Genomic DNA, 21,972 nt, shown 5'->3' with positions numbered 1-21,972 from the left:
TTGAAAAATTATTCAAATCTGCTAATCTCAGAATTAATGTACAAAAAACTGTAGTTATGTCTTTTGCTTTAATTCACAATCCTTCTTTACCTACTTTTTATATTAACTCCACTTCTATTATGTTACATCATTCAAAAATCTTTGATGATAAACTCACTTTTAAAAATTATATTGATAAAATAATTAAATATCAGGATATTAGATGTGTATTATTATGGAGTTTCTGTAAACCTCTGTTATTTAAAGTGCAATAAGAGCTTTTTTTTAAACTAATTTTCAGTCTTGCATTGATTATGGATTACTCATTTGGTGTATGGCTACATATTCCTTTTTTTATGACCTCTACAAATCTTATCCAAATTTACTTATGTTAATAAATTGTGCAACTTATCATATATCAAAATCCTAGCAAAACTAGAATAAAGTTAGATTTTCAAGTTTGTTTTTAAAGTATCAAATATTTTGATCATTTAATTTATTTTAAATTTTTTAATGGCTTTATCATCATCAGCATTTTTTACATATCCCAACAAAAAACCTACACCTTCATTTTGTGTTTTCATTCCACTTTCTCATTTGAGTTTGAGTGTATCTCAAAGATCTTTTTTTTTGTCATATTTCTTGAAATACAAAAAAAGGACCTTTGATGTATCAATTTAAATAATTTTGATGAGTTTCTTAATTTGCAATTTTTGTTGTTTTAAATTAGAATGTATACATTGTATAATTTTTGGGACTGTCCTTTGAAACTTGTATATTTATTTTTACACATAAATGGAATTGTAAATCAAGTTATATCTCAGTTCATAAATATCTAATGAGAAATACAATTTATAACTTTTGTGCAGTTTCTCCCATACTGAGTACTGAAGTACTCAGTTTTCTGATTTCTATAAATAGTATCTAATATTGATTCTCTGACTTTAGACACTATTTATAGAAATAAATAGTGACTCATTAATTGATAAACAAATATCAAGCAGATCATACCTTGGGCTATAAAAGAAAACCAATTAAATCAAAATGTTGATTAAACAAAAATCAATAGTAATTAAATTAATTCTTAAAAGTTTTTATTATATTCAATTCAAAATAATTTTACATACCCAAAATTTGGTTTGATCATAGTAAAAACATCTCTAATGAAAAAATTCTTATTATGATGTTATGCAAATATACCAGACAATGTTTGATGAATAAATCTTTATTTGGTTTTAATTTTTCACAATCATCATGAATAATATTTATGGTCTTGGAGGTGGAGGTGGTCTCATACCAGGTGGAGGTGCTGAAAATTGGAAAAAAATTTAAAAATTAGATTTAAATTTTTAAATTTTATTTCAACATAAGATTGTTTGTAAAGTATTTAAATTTATTTTCATTATATCATCATCTTTAAAATTTAGAAAATTAAACATTAAACCTTATTATAAAATAAGAAAAATATTTTAAAATAACATCTCAATGTCACTTGAATAAAGGAGAAATTTTTGAAAGTTTTGTTTCTAAAAGAATTTTATAGATATACTGTATATTAATTGAAAGAAGGTTTCAGTTTGTCTGACTTAGTTTTAGTAAATGGCTGGGGCTAAAAGTACAGTTTATGTATCAAATTAAAGCACTTATCCTGTAGATGATGCCACTGAGGAGAGATCTGAGAAAGGTGCAGAGGTTCAGTCATGGTGAAATGGCAAAAGTATAGTACAATGTTAAGTCTATGGGACAAACATGTCGGGGACACATCTCACTGTTAACTTTAGCCCAAGCAAGTTTTTGTTTTTTTTTGCAGTTTTATTATTGTAAATACTGAGTAACTAAAATATAAATGTACATTTTAGTTACTAAGACTCACCAATCCTTCACTCTTCAAAGATTCAGCCAAAGAAATTTTTGTTACCATTAAGATACTGCAATAATAAGCCAACCATGTTTATTAAGCATACTCTGTTTTTCCCTTATTCTGTATGTATGGGCATTACATATGTAATATTAATTCTTAATGTACACACTGATATATTCACTCCTGCATGGGACTTAGTGTAATAAAATATATGGTTTAATAAATAGAACTGGGCACCTATGGATCTCCACCTTTTCTCCTTTCCCTTCTTCTACTCTCTTCCTTTCCCTCTTCCCTTCCAATTGGCAATACCACTGAGTGCAGCCAATCATCCTTCCCTTAGATCAGGGGACACCAAACTATGACCCACTGCCAAACTGTGCCACGAATGAGCTAAAATATAATTATTTATATGGAAATATCATAGATTGTAGATGAACTTGCTATGTAGACAAAAATTAAAATAAGTGTAAGTAAAAATGCCAAAATGGTCCAATCTGATTTTGCATTTGATAGTAATATAAATTTTAGGAAAATCAATGAAATTAAAAATTTGGTGTCTTTTTGCAACTTTGGATATCAGAGCACTTTTTGTGCGAGTACCTGTAATGAAGTTTCTAAGAGAAGTAATTACCAGCTTGCTGCAGAGATTGTGTTTGTGTATTGGTAAATAAATATGTTGGTTTTCTTTATTTTTGTGTATTTAGTATACTATATTGAACAAAATGGTTATGTGGCCTGCACTCATCATTATCTGTTATCTGGCCCACTGTGAAAAAAGTTTGGTAACCCCTGCCATAGATAGATAGACAAAAATACTATAAAACCTTGGCTACAGGCTGTAGCCTACACAAAGTTATATGCATAAAATTTATACATGAAAAACCAGTATTGTAATGAACTGACTATACACATAAAGAACAGAGAACTGCCAGATATTTTCAGTCAGCAGTCACTAAAAGTAGTCAAAAACTTTTTGCATTTTTTGTTTTAAAAAGTCTAACTGATAAAAGATAAAATTAAGTATGAATATTCTGATCACATTTTGTTTTTCTGTGATATACAGTAGTAATAATGAAATTATTACTTAAATACAATCATCTATAATTTTAACATTTATAATTTTAAATAGAGTTTAAGGAAAAAGTGTTTGAAAGAATAAAGTTACTGGAATATGTCCAGGAATGGTAGAGTTTAAAAGTCATATTATAAAAAAAGTTGAAAAGAAAATATTGAGAAAAACATCAGGAAAAGGACTACCTAATGAAAGAGAGACTTAGTGGTAGAATGAGAAGGTCCAATTTGTAATAAAGGAAAAGAATAAAAAATGAGAAATATCAGGTAACAGGAAAGAAAAAAAAGCATATAAGTTGGCAAGCAAAAAAAGGGGCTGTGACAATAGCAAAGGCAGAGGATAAGGCTTATGATGAATTGGAAAGATAAAATGGGGATAGGCAGCTGATAAGAATTGTAAAAGCGAAGACAAGATATAAAAGGATTTCACATCAATAAAACAGATAAAAGATGATATTGGTGAAGTGTTACAAGACCGAGAGAAGATAAAGGAAAGATAAATGAATTTTATGAAGCTACTGGATGAGAAAAATACAAGAATACTATACAAGGACAGGAAGGCAAATGAAGGAGTCACAGCATATATAAGCAAGGGAGAGGTGGAAATGGCACTTAGAAAAATGAAGAATGCGAAACCAACAGGAGCTGATCAGATCCCAGCCGAGGTATGGAAATGTTTGGGCAAAGAGGGTGTTGATATTGTATAGGATCTTATAAAAAAGATGTGGCAGCAAGAGAGAATACTAGATGAGTGGAGGAAAAATATTTTGGTGCCAATTTATAAAGGAAAAGGAGATGTGCAGGAATATGGGAAATTAAAGAGGAATTAAATTGATGTCGCAGTCAATGAAGATCTGGTAGAAAACTGTGGAATGAAGGTTAAGGCAAGAGACAGGAACAGTTTGGTTTATGCTGGGAAGAGAATCAACAGATGCAATCTTTGATCTAAAGCAGCTGATGGAAAGGTACAGAGATGCAGGCAGAATTTCACATGGTATCCATAGACCTGGAGAAAGCATATGACAGGGTGCCTAAACAGGAGATATGGATATGTATGAGGATAGAGGGAATATCATAAAAGTATCTAAGACTTGTAAAGGAATTGTTTCTGAAAACAATGCCTCAAGTAGAGTAGTGTAGGTACAACAGAGGGATTCACTGTGAAAGTTGGACTGCACCAGGACTCAGCCCTTAACCTGTTTCTGTTTGATTTGGTGATGGATGTATTGGTAGAAGATGTAAAGAGCAAGGCACCATGAAATATGCTGTTTGCAGATGACATTGTACTGTGCAAGACATCAAGAGATAAGGCAGAGAAGCTAGAGAAATGGAGAAAAGCACTGGGAAGAGAGACATGATCAGCAGAGCAAAGACAGTATATATGACATCTGATGGAAGGGATGAGAGTTATATAAAACTCCAGGGTGAAAAGTTAACAACAACTTCCAAATTTAAGTATCATGGATTACATGTAGCAAGAGATGGAGGAATGAGTGCAGAAATAGAATCCAGCATAGAATTCAGAGTGGATAACTGAACTGGAGAAAGATGAGTGGGGAGTCGTATGATAAGAAAATAAGCTGCAAAATGAAAGGAAGATCATACATTACTACAGTATGACCAGCAATAATGTACAGTGCTGAGATGTGGGCAACTACAAGAGCCCAGAAAAATAAGATGGAGACAGCAGAAATGAGAATACTGAGATGAATGTGCAATGTGAAGGACAGAACATGAGAGGAACAGTCAAGGTGAATCCTATAAGTATGATAATGAAGAAAAGTAGATTAAGATGGTTTGGACATGTGGAGAGAAGCGAGGACTATGAGTACTGTTTGTAAAGTCGAACGAGTTAAACGAGAATGACGTCATCGTTATTCTTATTTCGTTAGACTTTTCAAACAATTCATTTATAACTAAATGGCTGTTTCTAAAATCGAAGATATGAATGTTGCTAGTGCAGCCTTATCCGAAATATTTTTCTTAGATTGCTTCAGGTGGACAGTTATTTCAATCATTTCACCTTTTAATTCACAGTTTAAACACTCGAGTAGATTTAGAAACATCGATATCGTCGGGTGCCATTTTACTAATAAAGTAAACTAACTTTTTCCTTCGTTAGAGTTTCGTTCGAAACGTCATCACCGCAGACATGCATACTGAGCAAGACTACTACTTTTCGAACAATTTGTTACTAATGCATTTAACTCGTTTGACTTTTTGAATGTACCCTATGTTGAAAAGAGGATTGATTGGAAGTGACAGGGAAGATGAAGCATAGACTGAAGCTGAGATGGAAAGATATTTCATTTGCAAATAAACATTTGTTTTGTGTGGAAAGAATTTTTGTGGCAGTAATTTTTCAAAATGTCAAGTGTAACTGAGCAAAGAACATGCATTAAATCTTGTTTTCACAATGGAATTACTGCTACAAAAATGTTGCAAAAAGCCTTTGTTGACAATAGTCTATCAAAAACAAGAGTTTTCAAGTGGTAAAAGATGTTTGAGGAAGACAGAGAATGCATCAAAGATGAACCATGCTCTGGTAGACCATCCACTTAAACTGATTAACAACATATTGCTCAAGTCAGAGATTTGGTGCTCATGATCATCATTTAACAACTAGGGACATTATTGAACATGTCCCTATATCATTTGGATTTTGTCAAGCAATTTTAAAAGATCGTTTGGGCTTGCAGCATGTTGCTCCTAGAGTTGTCATAAAAATGTTGAATTTTTCCAAAACAACGTGTTCAAGTGGCTGAGGTTCAAGTGAGCAAAAAATACCTTCTCATGGTGAATCATTCTTAAAATGCATCATTATGGGAAGCGAGATCAAAAAGACCATGTCAAAGCCAGTCAAAAATCAAGGTCGTGTTGACTTTTATCTTCAATCGTTGTGCATCACAAATTCCTTCTGACTGATCAAACTGTCAAGAAAGATTATTATTTGAGTATTTTGTATCATTTTTATTAGGCATTCCTAACTTGTGTTTCACAGAACCCTACGGTTCTGCCAATAAAATTTGGGATTCCATAATAAAATCCACAGAGTCTAGTGATATATGAATGTGCCATGTAATCGTTGTAATCTCGGATTGAATCCTCTTATGACATCCTATACATGTGCTAGAGTTATTTATAGCTTTATAAACAGTGAGAACCAATTAATTGATAACAGACCAAACCAAAATCATAATATAATGTTTGAAAAGATAATGAAAACCATAAAAATGGTAAAACTTAACCTAAATCTAGAAAATCTTTTTAAAAAAGTAACCTTAAAAGTCTCCAACATATAAATAATAATACAATCATTAAATACAATAGACCCCCTATAACACAGTAGATATGTTCCGTGTTTTATGAAATTCATGTTGTACAAGTCCTTAAATACATGAGCCAATCACAGCCCGGCATGCATTTATGGACTATGGCTGTTTGAAAGGTTTTCTTCCATAAAATTAATCAATTCTAGACTAATTTGACTCAACATTTCCAAAACATGTATAATTTTTTGGGAATAATCCATATAAACTATAATATAAACAAAAAATTGTAGGATTACTTACTGAGTGTGCACCATTCGATGACGCCATTGCTTAAGCTCGTTTTCGTCGTGGAGTGGCGCACCGAACAGCGGGCAAGTGTTTCCTGATAAATTATTTTTTTGCGAAAAATTTGCTGAACTTTGGAGACATCATTAATATAAATATAATTTTTATGGCAATTAAATAATAAATGGTTTTTAGTAGGTCCTCTGCTCATTTAAACTCAACGGTTTGTGCAATATCCGCTATTGGTCCAGATTTGACCAATCCTGTCACGACACGAGTCGGCGATGATGTTTTACCGTATCATAAGAGTCTCTTTTAGCGTATTTATACAAATATGATCGCAACTTTTTTGCTGTTATATACAAATCCGTATTATATGAGCCCGCTTTATAGGGGGGTCTACTATATAAATTATATCATCATTAAATAACATAAATAATAATACAATCATTGAATATGCTTTAATTTGTTGATACAGTAGAGTCCTGAAAACTTGGCCTAATGTGGACCAAAGGGTGGCCAAGTTTGTGAAAATACCGGGTTATCGGGAATGGGGTTAAAAAAGGATAAGTACGAGTGTTTCCTCAGAAAATACTGTACTATACTTGTATGTATTGTTTGCTTGAAAATACAACAGAAAATAAACTGCCCAAATAACCTTAAACAAAGGAAAAGTACGTACTTTATGAAGGCATAGAGCCTTTACTACATGAAAATGAAAATTTATGAATACACAGTGTACAGTAATTTACCTGATAAGACAGACTTCAGAAAAATACTTTAAGAGGCATAAAGCTGTCTATAATGAAAACTAACTAGGGGTTTTTTTGCCCTGCCAGGGTGTGGCCGAGTTATCCGGACTGTTGGGTTATAGAGTGCCGAGTTTTCGGGACTCTACTGTATCTGCAGTGCAAGACTATTGAATCTAATGATGGGAGTGGCCAGTCAGATGCCCAGTGATATGGGTGATACTATGATACTAGTGATGGAACATTCATGTCTGACAAGCGTCACGTGTTGCAAGAGGTTAAAGGAGACAAAATAAATTTTGATGAATAAATTCAAATCTTGCATTTTATTGAACCAATACTTTTCATCAGAAGGATATATCAGTAGATTTGATAAGTATTGTCTAAAATGTTTTAGTATGCATACTATATAGTGAGAAATAATTATTCTATTATGATAAGTAAGATTCATGCAACTCTGACAATTAACATGACACTTTAGGTTTTTTCAAAATGAAATTAATTACTGATATAATAAAATCTATCTTTTTTAAAAATATTTTATCAATATCACAATAAACTTAAACTTTCTGAATAAAAGTTATACACATTAAAATCAGAGTTGGTCAGCCATCTTATTTCTTCTCTAAAAATTTTAACTATCAAAAAATTAGCTAGTTAACATAGCTAGCATTTTATCCCATAGGTTTGTGTAATACATTACATTAAGGTGCATTTAACCTTAAGATTAAAACTTTTGCAAATGACTCTTAATTATATAGAGAATTGTCAAAAGTGGCTTTATGTTTAAAATATTTATTTACATTTCTTGTATTTAAAATTGAAATTTTTCCTTAATTATTGTGTAATATATATTTACCTCCTCTCATCATTCCTGGTGGTGGCCCACGCATTCCAGGTGGAGGACCCATTGGTGGTGGTGGTGGCTGCATGCCTCTTCCCATAGGAACTTGTCCAGGTGGAACCCCTCTTCCCATCATAGCAGGTGGTGGTCCCATCATTCCTGGAGGTGGTGTACCTCTTGCTGCAGGCATTCCACCAGGTGGTGGAGCTCCCATACGAGGTGGAGGAGTCGAAGCAGTTCCAGGTGCAGCAGGTCTGATTTGAGGAGGAGCAGAAACAGTTCCTCTGCCTTGAGGAGTCATAACTTGTGGTGATGGTCCACCAACACCTCTTACTGGACCTTGAAGACCTGAGAAGAAGCATTTAAAGCTTTCAAAATATACTTATTAACAAATAACTTGCACTTATCTTAGATTCAATTATACCTGCAGGAGCGGTGCCAATAGGGGCAGCAGGAACACCACGTCCAGCTGCACGACCAATACCTGGTCCAGGTGCAGCTCCAGGAATTGGAACACGAGGCAAACCTTCCTATAAATAAAAAATGACTTCATTATTAAAAATTTAACCTTCAATAATTTACAAAAATATATTTTTTATCACTAAAAATACCTCAGCTGGAGGAGGACCTTCTACAGTCAGAGAGACAATGTTTTCACCTCTCAGTAAAACAAGACCTAAAACTCTCTTTTCCTCTCTCTCTGTTTGTTTTGCACTCTTAGGTTTAACTTTCCTAAATTCTTCACAATCACCTAAGATCAAATTCATATGCTTGTCAAATGCTTTAAAGGTTCCTATGAACGTCCGACTATCTTGAAGAATGACTCTCATCCTATAATTTATATGCTGAAGCATCTTATTATTCTTGCTAATAGTCTGAAAAAAATTATTTGTTCATATTATTCTATAATTTATTCTGCTAAATTTCATATTAAAAAAGCTGTTAAATAATTTAGTTTTATTTTATTACAATTAATTATATCTAAAAATTAATTGACATTAATTTAATTGTATAATGATATATTTGTTAAATAAATCAAAACTTTTAAAATTCAAAATATCAATACATCATCTTGACTTAAAAAATTTATAATTAATGTTACTTAACAAAGCAATATAAATAAAATAGACCATCAGAAATTATTTTCCAGTGAGGAATCACTATATCACTAAAAATAAAAATCAACCTTGGTTAGTCTTGTTTTATTCTTTGATGAATAAATGTTTACTACAATAAAATGAAAGTTAATAGTATTTTTTCTTACAAAGTAGTGGACTGCAACTGCAAATTTCTGTGCTAATAATTATTGGACTGCAATTTGAAAAACTGGAGACCTATAAATTCCTACTGTAGTCCATCTATTTGTCTGTTCTTCCTTAATCTTGAGAATCTTCAGGGTTAGATAGATAAATGTCAAAACCAGATATGGAAAGCTTAGGGGCAGGAGGCCCTGATTAACTATGATTTCAATTCAAAAATTTTCTCCTGAACAGAGTTTCATAGACGACTGTCTTGACACCATTGTTATTCAATTTTAAGTCTCTGTCCTTTAAAGTATTGATAAGTTTAAATGCAGAAGGACACAGTATATAATATTTGCAATATAATTTGCATTTAATAACTGGATTAAGTGCATATTGCACTTACATTGCAAGGTGTTTAGCAGCAAGTACACTGCAGATACAATATCACTATTTTCAAAGCTCGGTGACAACTAAACGGTTAGAAACGGGAAAACCATTTCACATCTAGGCAGTTATATATGCTACACGTAGGGAAAAATCAAACTGCAATTCCACAAACAAGGCATTTCAAAATTGTGCGGGAATTTACCATGGACAAACCCTCCGAAGAGTTTTAAATTAATTAAATATGCGGCACACTCGTACATTTCGATATGTTTCTGGTACCAAATTTTAATGGGATTCGAAGGCAAATTCGCACATAGAACCAAAATACATACACATGTTCATCACATATTTACTTGATAAGCACATGATTTATAATAGAAATAGGCTATAATTTATACAAAATTAAATATGTGAACTTGAATGTGAGAGAAATTTTAAGAAAATTATTCATATCTAAATATACAAAATTACTTGTCCTGACTGACTGAGTGATTGACTGATTGATTCATCATCGCCCAGAGCAAACCGCTGAACCTAGAGGTGAAATTTTGTACACAGTTAGGGTACATCATGAGAATGCACTCTAAGAAGGGATTTTTGGAAATTCCCCCCATGGGGGAGAGGGAAAGGATTAAGGCTTAACCTGAAGAACAGCTTCTACTGTAATATTTTAGATGCAATTTTTTAGACGTTTAGTTTTCATTGAATACTTAGGTGTATTAAATTTATAACATTTCAGACATTGTTATAAATATTTTTATATATTTCGATTTTTTAACCAAATATTCGAACCGTTTTAAATTCAAATTTGTTATTACACATTGTTCTGATTACAGTATAGAATCTTTGTAAATGTTCCAGAAAATTGATCAAGTTGAAAATAGTTCATTTGATTCTCAGTGGTAGGTGTTATATAACAATTACTATGGTTGTTGAAATACTGAATATAAATGGGGTTTGTTTGCAAAATCCACACGGGCAAAGTCACAGGTAACAGCTTGTACAGGTAGCCCTTGATTTACGCTGGCTCAATTTACGCCAATTCACAATAACGTCGCTGCACAATTCATCGTTTTGCGGTGTAATTCTTCGATTTTCCCTATGCTAGATATTCATTTCAGTGTTGACGTATTTACCAAGCCACAACAGTGCATATTCGTTAAAACAAAGATTTTTATTGAATATATTTATTTTTTCTGTTTAGTATTATTGGGTATGTATATATTTGCATTAAATTAATATTAAAATACTAAACGTTTAGGTACCCACGAGTCAAATTATTAAACTTAATAGTCCAATAAATGGCGTCTGAATCCATAGTGCCAACAAATGTATCCCGTATCAGTTCTTTCAAGAAAACACGTTATGACACAGTAGCACTTCTGGCAATCACAAACTATCATTAGTGAGACAAATCTACTTCTTGTTGGCCAGACAATATCTATCTCTCCTTAGCCACCTTCAATTTTCCCACTCAAACTGACCTTATATATGCACTATGGTGACCGGTGGTCGACCAATCAGTGTCTCCGCTCGTCTGTAGCTCTAGGTCGGGTTAATGTATCCTTTCAACTATGGCAAATTTGACGGATGAATTTTGTGAGTTGGACAATGATTGGGAGCAAAGTGTAAATGTAAAAAGGAGCATCATTGCATCCATTCGACCATTTTCTAAAATTCTTAATGAAAGAAAACAAAAACGTAAACAATTAAAGATGAATATTTTTTCCGAAAAATGTAAGAGATCCGAAACTAAAATTTTTTAATAAAAACATTTCACTTTATTTTATGATAAAATATATTTTAAACATTAAATTTATATGTATTTTGTATTATATTGTATTAATAAACAAAATTATTTGCTTATCTTTCACTTATGTAGAACCTAACCTATACCTCACTGTAAATATGGGTTCATTTTACGCCGATTCGATTTGCGCCGGCTTTTGTAGGAACGGAACGGCGGCGTAAACCGAAGGCTCTACCTGTACTTTATAAGGAAAAAATGAATTTATTATTTCAATTCATTTTTATTTTTGTAAAGTATTTCCACAGGTCCTAAACAATCTCAATTGGTAATAGTCGTAGCAATTACATATTATGTTGAAGTCACGTTTTTCTCCTATTTCTCGTGCAGAATTTATATTACAAACTTAGTCTATTGGAACAAATTGACTTAAATATTGTAAAACAAATATAAAAACATACGATAAATGTCAGTAAATGTAACTATAACTTACCATTTTCGGTTTTAACTGTAAATTGCAACTCAAACGAAAAAACGTCAATCAAACGATTCTAATCTATAACAAAGCTTCTGCCATTTGCTCTTTGATTTTCTGTAATGTTGCCAACCTTCAAACCGGCAGAAGTTTCGTCAAAAATATAAATTACGACGAAATCAAAACTTACTTTTAAAAATAAATATTAAAAAAATTAAAAATAGCAATAAACGAATGGTAAAATTTTATTAAAAATATTTATAAATTAAAAGTTTGGCGATATTAAAACTGTGTGGCGCCATTTGTTATGATATTTTTATTTAAAAAATTTTTTACATAATTAATTATTCTAAAATGGCAATAAAACTTAATTTTGAGGTAAAGACGAGTTTTATAAAAAAAAAAAAAATTGTAATTACGTATAAACTCTTCGTTAGGTCCGATCCTACTTGAGATAAGACACACGGCCACCTCTATCTTCTAATTCCCTCGACCTTTAACCACCAAAATTTAATGGCATCAATCCTCTTAATACACAAACCTCCTTGAAAATTTTCAGAAATTTTTAATGAAAAATACGGGATTAAGCTTTAAAATGGGCGAACAAAATCGTTCCACCCATTCATAATCTATGACAGCTGGATGGCCGAGCGGTCAAGGTGGCAACCTACCCCTCTGGAGGACCGGGATCGAATCTCAAACGGATCAAATAATCCCCAGGAATTTTTCGGGGTGTGGTCCGTACGGATATGTCGGGCCCCGTCCTTCACCACTCGGCCGCCCCGTCGTGGGTTTGACCGAACTCATAATGGGCCTGATAAAAGACTCCCTCCTAGTACCCACGGGGCGGAAAGAGTTTTAAAAACCCACATATCCATACATAAAAAAAACCCGAATTTTTTTGCGTTTTTCGACATTTCAAAGTCCTGGGTCTAAAAATGTAAAAAATCTTGGTAATTTTTTACCGATTGGCATACATGCTGTTACATATAATAGAGCCGGGAAAGTAAAAATAAGTAGGCATTATAATGTATATCATCATATATATGCAAAATAAGGCAGTGGCGTACCGTGGGTGTTAGCCGCCCGGGGCGGAGGAAAATTTCGCCGCCCCATTATTTACGTACAAATAGAACTTCGATTATCCGGACTAATTGGGGATGAAGGTAGTCCGGATAAGGAAAAATCCGGATAATCGAAACAAATACTTTAATTTGTCTTTTAATGATAATACAACACGTTTTCTTTTCGATGACATATCGGTAATATTAAAAGTAAATACTGTATTTAAATCGTGATCAAATTTTCAAGAAACAAACGTTCGTATTGAATTTGGACTACTACTGACCAACGCTAACAGACTACCTATTGTTTAAAAGGCCCTCTGGTGGCGCAAGAAGACGGATTTTATAAAATAAAAAGCAGTTGAAACTGCATTTTTATGAATAAAAATTTGACAAACTATTTATCGTTTTATGACGAGTAAAATTTTTTCGTCGCGTTCGCGGCTTTTAAGTAATGCATAAACCTTCGAGACGCGAGGCCCTTCGGACCGCGAGGCATAGGCGGTGGCCCACGTCGTCCATGCCTTACGCCGCCCTTGGTCATAGAAATGATGTAATTTGAATATAAATTATTTATAAATACGTATGTCAAGTTATATTTTTATTACTACGTAAAATATATTTAAGAGTTTACGACCACTGTGATGGGTGAGACGTTGTTGAAACAAAAAAGTTATGCATTCCATCACGTACATAAACAGTGTCGTAATTCGCCAAGTGCAAATCAGCAAATTCGTAAAATTTTTGTTTATTTTGAACAATCCGGATAATCGAAAATCCGAATAATGGAGGTTCTACTGTATTTCAATTTAAAAGACCAAAATTAAGTTTTGTCATAGAACAAGAAATGAAAAATTCGGTGGTAGTGCAGCGATCTGTTTAAAATAGTTCTATTGGATATTAGTGATGTATATGAACGCGAATGCATCGTACAAGCAAAAAAGAAAAAAAGGTCAATAGGTTTCGCAGGATTTCCTCGGATGAAAAAATTACTACTTCACCCGGACGGCGAGCCGATTCCCGGACTATCTGGACGAGAGCACTATCGTAGGCGCGATGCAAGTATAGATTAGGATCTTTCAAATTTTTACAAGATATTATTATTTATTGTGAAATTCTTCCGCCCCCTAAAAGATAATTTTGCCGCCCCCACTACGGTACGCCACTGAAATAAGGGCGTCGGCAGAAAACTTTCCAGTGGGGCAAAGCTTGGAGACAAATAATTACATCAGAAATTTGTATTTAATTTTTTTCGGGTTTTTTGACAGACATAGCATCCCATGACGAGGATGTAACGGAGGGTATGCCTCTCAGCAAAGCAGTGCACTGGGCCCTACCAACACAATTGCCGGGATATCGGAGAATTAGTATTAAATTCTGGTTTGTGCATAAATTAGTGTGGGGCCCTGGGTAAGTTGGCAATGCGTTAAAGACGACACTGGTATATAAAATTACATATCTCAATCTATTTTACGATCATCATTTGGGGAATGTTTGACTAGATCCCAGTGAGGAGCAAATGCTCCGTTTGTCCTCCTCTGCAGAAGCCCATGATAATTCATATAAACTTTTTGGCTTTACTCAAAATTTACATAATTAGTGAAACAGAAGTGATATCTACATTTACTTATTAATTTTGACTTGATATATTCAAATCAATTCCAAGATAATGGTAATTAAGCTATTAAGGTAATTAACAAAATACATTTTATTAGATATAGGATCTTTCAAGAAGAGTGCTACATTTTTAAATTGTTGTGATTACATAATCTGAAAACGATTTAATATACTGTATTTCAAACAAAAAACTCTCCAAGTTTTATTGACGTCTTCCATGCCATATCCTTAACAAAGATATGTATATCAATCTTTGTAGAAACAAAGTTTCTGGCTTCTTATCCTTGGACAAACTGGAAAACTGACTGTTTCCTTAATTTATCAAAATTCTCATTACTAAGTCTTTGTGCATTATGGGGCTCTGCCTCATTTTCATCAGGAGGTTCAGGAAGTTTTGAATCATGTGCTTTCTCGGCAATGGATCTGACACCACAATCCATATCCCTGGACCTTTCTTGTGGGGCAACGTGAAAGATATTGTCTACGTGCCACCACTGCCCAGGAATTTGCAGGAGCTGCAAAATCAAATTATAGGACTGCAAATATTTTCATAAAATTCTTTGACAATGTTTTATAGCATATTAAAGATTTATGGATATGTTGCAGCAAGTCTGGGAAGAAACTGACTATTGGTTAAATGTGTCATATGACATGTGGTGCACAAATTGAAGAATTGTAACAAACAAGTGTAAAACTTGGGGTTTTGTTTTGGAAATATATTAAATCATTTTCAGGTAATAATTGACATAATTACAGTAATTTAAAAATGGTAGCACTCTTTCTTTTTGGAAGGTTCTGTATATATTAATAAATGTACTATAAATTCAGAAACTGAATTTATAGTACATTTATTAATATTAAATAACTCATTTAAATGCTTTATGTTTTGTTTTCTTACAATATTGAGCTGTTATAAATATCTTAGTATAAATACACCATAGTTTTAGTCTTTCACCATAAACTGTACACAATCTGGCAATTTGCCCATTAGCAAAATGATTACAGAAACAAATGACTGAATAAAAAATTTAAGTATCCAGTTTCTTTGGCAAATATTTTCANAATAAATATTAGAAAATTATAAGTTTAAAATTGTTGAAAGTTACTTGAAATTTCCAACATTTATGTGGGAAATTTTAAATTATAAGAAAACAAAAACTTAACATTATGTGATGTTTGAATTTTCAGTCTTTTCCAAAAATTCAAATATGTTTCAAAAAATTTTGGTTGCTTTGCTATGGCAACAGAGTGATACACATTTAAGATCCAGTACATTGGCTCCATTCTTATTCTGGGAAATACTATAGCTGCACTAAAGTAAAGAGGGAACACCAAGTCTAGTCTAACGAAAATTTCTGCAATTTTAAAAAACATGTATGAAAGATATAATGAAATAAATTCTAATATCTTAGACAATTTAAATTTTTTACTCGTTTTGAAATAAAAAATTAGTAACCTTATACAAAGTAAATCATAGGTCCATATAGTTGTTGACAACACTATCTTTACATCACATCTAAACAATTAAAATATTTAAATTGTAGATCTTTAGATATTTTTAATTACAGCAATTTATTAATCAAATTTATATCAATCTTGTGTCCAAAAAATTATTTCTTACTTTGAAAATAATTATTCTCATTTCAGAAAAGAATCAATGTAACATTTTACAGCATTCAGCCATTATAACTTTAATGAAAGACTATGCTCAATCTACTCTATCAATAGTAAACTAATTAAAAAGAATTACTAATAAAAATCTTATTTTATTCAAAAAGAGCTGATAGTTTTATCCAAATACTAACTAAAGAAAAAAAATATGAAATATGAATACTAGCAGACATATTTGATAATGCAAATACTATTATATTTCAATGTATTCAAGTCATTTATGATCTAACTATATCAATTAAAAAAAAAAGGATTGTAAGGAATGAATTTTTTGATTGAAATGCAAATTGTTAGTGCTCTTTGTGGAACTTTAAAATATGGTGGAATGATAATCATGTGAAACAATTTATATGTAAATGTTTAAAAATAAGAGAAGATTTGTATGAATGTATAATTGCCTTATTATATGTAAACTACAAACCTTTATATTTACAGATATTAGAATGTAGTTTGTTATAGTTTCTATGTTACAATGATACAATGATTTCTACTATTAGTGCAATGACAAGTTATATTAGATATGAGCTACTTTAGAAATCCCTGAGAATGGATTTCAAATATTTTCATCAAATGTTCTGGTCCCTCTTTATTAACATACTGACTAACATTAAAATTATCAGTACTCAAGTGATAATATTTATGTTTGTCAAATTTTAACATTTAGATAAACTAACAATTTTTCTATTTTGATATTAACATATTTCATTAACTCCTAACAGGCGAGCAGCAGAATCAGCTGAATCTAATATTTTATCCATTATTTTTGAATCATTTATACCTAAAAGATCTTGTATTAAATCTCCTGAATTATTTTCACTTTGATCCCTTTGTATCTGATTAGTTTTTTCTTGTACAGGAACTATTGCTGTTGAATCTGTCAAATTTTCTGAGTTCCAGCGAGAATTATTTGGAAAGTCTTCATACATTAAGTACAGTAAAGAGTTTTGACTTGATCGCGACAATGTTGGTAAAGCTTGATCTGAAACACATTCATCATCAGTACTAGATTGAGTTGAATTAACGAAATGCTTATGCTGATGGCGAAGCATACTGTTCTTCATTGAAAACATCCGTTGACATATATTGCAAGAAAATGGACGTTCTCCTGTATGTATTCTCATGTGTCTTCTCAGTTCTCCATTTGACCAAAATCTACTAAAACAAATAATACACACAACTTTACAAACTTTATAATCTAAAACATCTTTGTTTCCATTATTGTTATTGTTGTTATTATTATTTGACTGATCTGAAATAGAATTAAGGCAATCTGAATTTTCCAGGTCTTTGTTTTCAGCAATAATAACTCCTTTATTTACTAGCAAATCATATTCAGATGTATGAGAAATTCTTAAATGATTAATTGAATCATGCCGTTTTGTAAAAGAATCATCACACAAATGACATTTATACACAAGATTTGCCTCTGTATGTTCAGCAATATGAGCTAATAAATCTTGCAGAACAGTAAATGATTGATCACAAAATCGACAATCTAGAGAAAAGCAATTATTTTCTTCAGAATTATTGTCTTTGTTATCTTGCATCCCAAAATCATATTCATCAATTTCATTTCCATCTTCACTGCTTCTTTCTCCATCTGATCCTTCCTTCAATTTTTGATCAGAACAATTTTTTACTTTATGTTTAACATAACAATGTTTTTTAAGATTTCCTTGAGTTGAAAAGGTACTACTAGAACATAAATTGCATTTATAAGGTCTCTCAGGCACACTTCGAACTATTTCACCATTGTGACCATGCTTTCGCATGAGATGTCTTTCACAGTTTGATTTTGTGGTAAAATAAATTGGGCACTTTGGACATTTAAATGGTTTCTGGCCAGTATGTGTTAAAATATGTCGACGAAGAGAACTTGACCATGGAAATTTTCTAGAGCAGAAAGGACATGTTACACTATTAGGTGAATCTGCGTAAGAACTACGTTTTTTTACAGATCCACCATTCTTATTGCTATCTGGGGATAAACAAGCTTCAGAATTTACTTCTTCTTGGTGTATTTCATCATTATTGCTACTCTCAGGTGTTGCACATTTCTCAGAAGTGTGAACTTCTAAAAGATATTGCTTAAATTCTTGAGAATTTGCTGTATCAATTACAGCAGAGACACTTGCAAGATCAGTAGCAGTTTCATTTTCTGGTTTACCATCACATGAATTATCTTGATGGCAATCATCTTTCTTATCAGGGATCTTATCAAATGGATTATTATTATTTTCTTCAGTTTTCTGAATTTGAGGCATATCAGTAGAATGATTGTCTTCAGATACCAAATTTTGCCTTGATTCTATTTCGTCTGTAATAACTTGTGATTCTTGTGTTTTATCATTTTGACTTATAGGAAGATTATGTGATTTGTGACTCAAAACTTCTCGAAGTGCATTTCTAGTTTTTGTTGATAATGTAGATACACTTTGTTTATGAATACCTGGTGATGTTAAAGTAGGTATGTAATTTCTGCTGCGTGTTGGTCTTGCATATTCGGGATGTTTTCTTTTGATATGTCTCTCCATATTTGATTTTAAAGTGAATCCTGCAGTACAATACATACAAGTGTGTACACGCTGATTTCTAAATGATAGTCTTTCATTAACCATTTTGAAAGTCATGTTACATGACTTAACTTCTGGAATTGGACTTTCAGCATTACAAATAGTATTTGAAACTAAACATAAAGGTTGCAAATCATTTGACACAGATGGAAAAACTTTCTCTGAAATTAACTGGGTAGTTGGTGATTCAAAATATGAAGAAGGTGGTGATGAATTAAAATTTAGATCTTCACTTAAACTATAAATGCTAACTGGCCTTGATGACTTTTCTAAACTTTCCCTGGAATGTGTTCTTAAATCCAAAGCATGTACTGCTAAATCCAGTGGCTTTTCTTGAGGTGGACAAAGTTGTGATAAATTTACTAGACTAGTTGCAGCACTTACAACATCTTCCATGCTTATGTTATCATCTTTGGTTGTTTCAATGGTTTCATTCAATATTGGCAAACATTTTGTAGTTAAATTTAAAGGTTCAGAAGTTGAGCCAAATATTTCATTTTGTGAATGTTCATCAGAAAACTGAAGTGAATCATGCTGTGCTGTTTCATTTTGTACATTTGCCATAACAACAGAATTTAAATTTTGTCTCATTTCTTGATGTTGTCTTAGAACATGCCTTATACAATTATTTTTAGTAGAAAAGCCAAGTTTACATATATTACAAAAAAATGGTTTTCTACTGCAACTGTTATTAAGTGAACGTAAATGATGACGCAAAACACGATTAAACTTAAAATTAACATTGCAATATTTACATACAGTTTCTGCAGAACCACATACTTCTGGCATTAGAATTTCAGGTGAGTTTACTTCAGACATATTGGGATTATATTCCATAGAGTTACGAATTTCTTGTTTTGTTATTTTCTTATGTCTTTTTCTAACATGTCGTTCACAGTTAGCTTTAGTTGTAAAAGCAAATTTACAAATTGCACATTGAAATGGTCTTTCACCATTATGTGTTCGCAAATGTCTAATTAAAGTACTTTTATCAACACTATTATAAGGACATAAATGGCATGTAAAAGTAGAACCGTTTTGCTTATGTAATCTATTATGACGTTTAAGACCTTTAGAATTTTTGAATGATTGCTTGCAAAATGAACAAGAAAAACTTTCAACAGAATTAATATTTGACATAGAAGCTGAACCCTCACAAATAACAGCTTTAACTGATGACGGATGGTCACATTCTTCTTTGGACGGAGTATCAGGACTTGCAGAATCAGCTACTAAAGGAGATTCTGGTAAAACAGAAACCAAGTTCTGATTTGGTGAAGCAGGAGAAACAGCAACAGGTGTTGTTTGAATATCACTTAAAAAGGAAGATTTAGCAGTAACGGTTATTATTTCTTGTACATCAGCAAAATCACCATTGGTATTTTTCACATTCATTTTTTGTAATGAAGGTTCTACTTTTCCATGAGTAAAGTAAGATATGCTTTCAAATGTATCTTCTTTTTCTTGGTATATTTGTTCTGTTAAAGAATATTTTAAATTATGGGCTTCACTTTGTAATTCTAATAAGGCCAAGAAATCTTCTTTTTCAGATTGTTTTCTTTCATCTTTAGATTCAACATCAGTTGCTTCTTTTTTTCCATTATCTTCTGCAGAACAATGTTCTGCAGATCTATGTTTCAGTTGGTGAACTTGAAAAGAAGCAGGAGTTAAAAAATCACAGTTGCAGCTTGGACAATATGTTCCAGATGCTTTTCTATGCATAATTCCATGAAGATTTAATGCACTACCACAGGGAAAAGCTTTTTTGCATTTTAAACATTCAAATGTATGAAAGGCACTACTTGGACGTCGTCTGTTATGTTCACAGAAGGATTTTGCAATTAAGGAAAATTTTTTTGTAGAAAAATCAATAAATGTAAGATCTTGAAAGCCTACAGGTACTATATTATTATTCATTTTAGGCTTTGTATCTTCCTTCTTTTCATGTATAGCACAGCACTTATGTTTCCTATAGATATTGTAATTACTTGATATGTCACCACACTCTTGGCATTGAATAGGATCATTGGGATGTGTGTCCATATGAGTCTGAAGACCATAACTGCATAGAAATGTTTTACCACAAACAGGGCAATATAATTTTTCTTGATCTTCATTAATTTCTTCAGTATGACATTTTTTTGCTAAAATTGGAATGGAATCATTGGAGTTATATTTTCTTTTCAATTTTGGTTCCTTAATTATCTTTGTGCTTTCATTGGGATCATCATTTTCACTATGAGTACGCATATGCCTGTGCATATTTCCATTAGTTGTGAAAGCCATCTCACAATATCTGCATTTAAAAGGTCTTTTTCCAGAATGAACAAGCATATGCCGATCCAAAGAACTAGAAGAACTCAAAACTTTACCACAAAGAGGACAACAATGGCTGTTGTCACTATTACTATGTTGCCGAACATGAACAGTCCAATTATGAGCTGTTTCAAATACTTTATTACATATTGGACAAGTGACTGGTTCTTCATTTGTATCTTCCTCAGCAATCTAAAAAAATATTAAATTTTAAATTAAATACAGTTTTAAAAATACTTTTTAAAAATAGCAAGTAAAATAATTATTTTAAATTTTCATGATGGCACAATTAAATCAAATTTTACTACAAAAAGAAGGTATTAATCAATGTATCTAAAATTGTATAAATTTAATTAATTAAAAAAATTACAGAAAATAGCATTATTAAATACTATATTCATAGAATTTGCTAAAATCAATGCATATTTGACATTTATTAATAAAAATTCCAAATGTCAAACTAACATTTACTATTAGTTTAGCATTAAGCTATCAGATTCATTTGTAAGTGTGCCATCTCGTCCATAAAAATGTAATAGTATGCATATTTGATGATCACAAAGTATCTTAAATATAAAAAGAATACCTTATCCCCTTGAGTTTTCTTTTCTTTTTTAGTATCTTGGTGTTCTCCATTCTTTAATTCTTCTTTTCCATAATCATTTTGAGAATTATTTAAATTTTTCATTACATTATCTTCATTTAATTCATTCACTTTAGTATTATTATTATCATCATTATTACTATTTGGACTATTTTGTATTTGTTCTACTTGCTCTGCAGATGAATTTTCTTGTTCTATTAAAAATAAAAA

The 21,972-nt window shown here is 31.8% G+C and overlaps 2 protein-coding genes across 2 annotated transcripts; both read right to left on the bottom strand.

Annotated features, from left to right (window-relative positions):
- Window positions 1-1,056: 1,056 nt before the first annotated feature.
- LOC111617830 (small nuclear ribonucleoprotein-associated protein B'-like) lies at window positions 1,057-12,091 on the bottom strand. The gene is made up of 5 exons (XM_023359143.1): window positions 11,936-12,091; window positions 8,676-8,939; window positions 8,489-8,594; window positions 8,080-8,412; window positions 1,057-1,288 (listed from the first exon to the last, which is right to left on the bottom strand). Exons 1-5 carry the CDS (start codon window positions 11,936-11,938, stop codon window positions 1,245-1,247), a joined length of 750 nt encoding a protein of 249 aa, XP_023214911.1. The 5' UTR covers window positions 11,939-12,091; the 3' UTR covers window positions 1,057-1,244.
- Window positions 12,092-15,678: 3,587 nt separating this feature from the next.
- LOC111616762 (ras-responsive element-binding protein 1-like) lies at window positions 15,679-21,846 on the bottom strand. The gene is made up of 2 exons (XM_023358159.1): window positions 21,745-21,846; window positions 15,679-21,350 (listed from the first exon to the last, which is right to left on the bottom strand). Exons 1-2 carry the CDS (start codon window positions 21,844-21,846, stop codon window positions 16,962-16,964), a joined length of 4,491 nt encoding a protein of 1,496 aa, XP_023213927.1. The 3' UTR covers window positions 15,679-16,961.
- Window positions 21,847-21,972: the final 126 nt, after the last annotated feature.

The sequence above is a fragment of the Centruroides sculpturatus genome, unplaced genomic scaffold (assembly GCF_000671375.1).
Source record: "Centruroides sculpturatus isolate CEXI.00-Female unplaced genomic scaffold, Cexi_2.0 scaffold103, whole genome shotgun sequence".
Taxonomy (NCBI): domain Eukaryota; kingdom Metazoa; phylum Arthropoda; class Arachnida; order Scorpiones; family Buthidae; genus Centruroides; species Centruroides sculpturatus.
Note: the sequence above shows the minus strand (reverse complement) of the source record. Positions and strands in the feature narration are given on the sequence as shown.